Raw genomic sequence first — 1,776 nt, 5'->3', positions numbered from 1 at the left:
ATTCTATGATATTGAACCAGTTTATAAACATTTGCTGGTGGAGGCGGATTATTTCTTTATTGTTAAAAGTCAAATTCTTTGCATTATATTCAGAAAACCTGTTGTTGCTGTAAATTTGTTAGTTTCTCCTTACATTTCTCCCAGCTTTTTAAATTTTGAAGACTATATTGTTACATTTTTATCACTTTGTAATTGTCATTTTTTCATAAAAGTTATTCCTTTCCTCATTATTACCTTTTTATCCATATAAATATCTTAATCCTAAGCTTTTTTGTGTGCTGCCAATATTAATATATCAGCTTCTCAAGACACATTACCTTACTTATTCATTTCAGTATTTAAAAACTTTCTGGGAAATTCTGTTTTTAGATTTTTTTTCACTTGCAGTGTAGTTATTTTTCTAGATTTGAACTTTTTGTTGCTTTTGTTGTTTTTTTATTTTATTTTAAATTTGCTATTTATAGAAAAGTGGCAAAGATAATACAATGACCCAAAAGAAGTTTAGCATTGCTTGCATGCTATTTTTGATAAATTGGTGAAACCCCATGAAGACTTCGCTTTTCCGAAAACCTTCACGAAGGCACTTTTGACCTCTCTGTTCCTCAGGCTATAGACCACAGGGTTGAGCGTGGGGATGACCATGGTGTAGAAAACAGATGCTATTTTGTCTGTGTCCATGGAATGACTGGAGCTGGGCTGTAAGTACATGAAGGTGATTGTCCCATAGAAAATGGAAACAGTTGTGAGGTGGGAAGTACAGGTTGAGAAGGCCTTCTTCCGTCCCTCAGCTGAGTGCATCCTCAAGATAGCAATAATGATGAACAGGTAAGAGACCAAGATAACAAAGAGAGTGAAAAAGAGATTGAATATTCCCAAGATGAAAAGTATAATCTCATCGAGGTATGTATCAGAACAAGAAAGAGCGAGCAATGGGGGAATGTCGCAGAAAAAGTGATTAACCACATTGGAATGGCAGAAGGAGAGATTGAAAGTGAAGGCAACAAGAATGGATGATTGCAAGAGTCCACAGAGGTAGGAGCCAGTGGTCAGTAGTATACACTTCCTGCTGGTCATGGTGGTGGTGTAGTGCAGGGGTTTACACACTGCTGCGTGCCGGTCAAAGGCCATGGAGGCCAAAAGGAAACTTTCAATAGTGGCAAAGGCTATAAAGAAGAACATCTGGGCAGCACATGCATTGTAGGAGATGCGCTTGTCTCCTGTGAAAAACCCCACCATTACCTTGGGCGTGACAGCTGAGGCATAAACACAGTCCACCAGGGAGAGATTGCTGAGGAGAAAGTACATGGGAACGTGGAGATGAGAGTCCAGCAGAATCAACACAATCATCCCCAGGTTTCCAACCAGAGAAATGAAGTAAATGAGAGTGAAGAGTAGAGACAAAGGGATCTGAAGCTCTTTGGCATCTGTTAACCCCACAAGAATGAATTTGGTCACCTCTGAAGTGTTCTCCATCAAAGTCATTGGCAAATCATCCTGGGAGGCATCTATGACAAGAGGAGAAAGCACAAGATAATGCTATCTGCATAGTACGATCTGAAGGGGACTATGGCCAGTGTCTTTTGCTCCCATGCATCAGTTTCCTCTCCCGGCAAAGAGTGTGAAAGAAGTGGCATCGAATGCTAGACAGGTATGGAGTGAGTTTGTTCATTCATCTGGAAGTGTTATAGAGGGCTCTAGAATGTTTCTGCTGACCTTGGGTCCAGATTATGACATTGGGGCATGTTCCAGCTACCTTAGTCTACAGTATACTTGAGA

At 40.0% G+C, this 1,776-nt stretch overlaps 1 protein-coding gene across 1 annotated transcript; it reads right to left on the bottom strand.

The window, feature by feature from the left end:
- Positions 1-501: 501 nt before the first annotated feature.
- On the bottom strand, positions 502-1,482 carry LOC143645578 (olfactory receptor 5B12-like). The gene has a single exon (XM_077114862.1). It carries the CDS (start codon positions 1,480-1,482, stop codon positions 502-504), a length of 981 nt encoding a protein of 326 aa, XP_076970977.1.
- Between the last annotated feature and the right edge of the window lie 294 nt (positions 1,483-1,776).

The sequence above is a fragment of the Tamandua tetradactyla genome, chromosome 9 (genome assembly GCF_023851605.1).
Source record: "Tamandua tetradactyla isolate mTamTet1 chromosome 9, mTamTet1.pri, whole genome shotgun sequence".
Lineage (NCBI taxonomy): Eukaryota > Metazoa > Chordata > Mammalia > Pilosa > Myrmecophagidae > Tamandua > Tamandua tetradactyla.
The sequence above is the reverse complement of the archived record's forward strand: the minus strand, read 5'-3'. Positions and strand labels throughout refer to the sequence as shown.

Excerpts from the sequence above, each read along its gene's own strand:
- LOC143645578 (XM_077114862.1), bottom strand. The coding sequence starts at position 1,482 with ATGACTTTGATGGAGAACACTTCAGAGGTGACCAAATTCATTCTTGTG.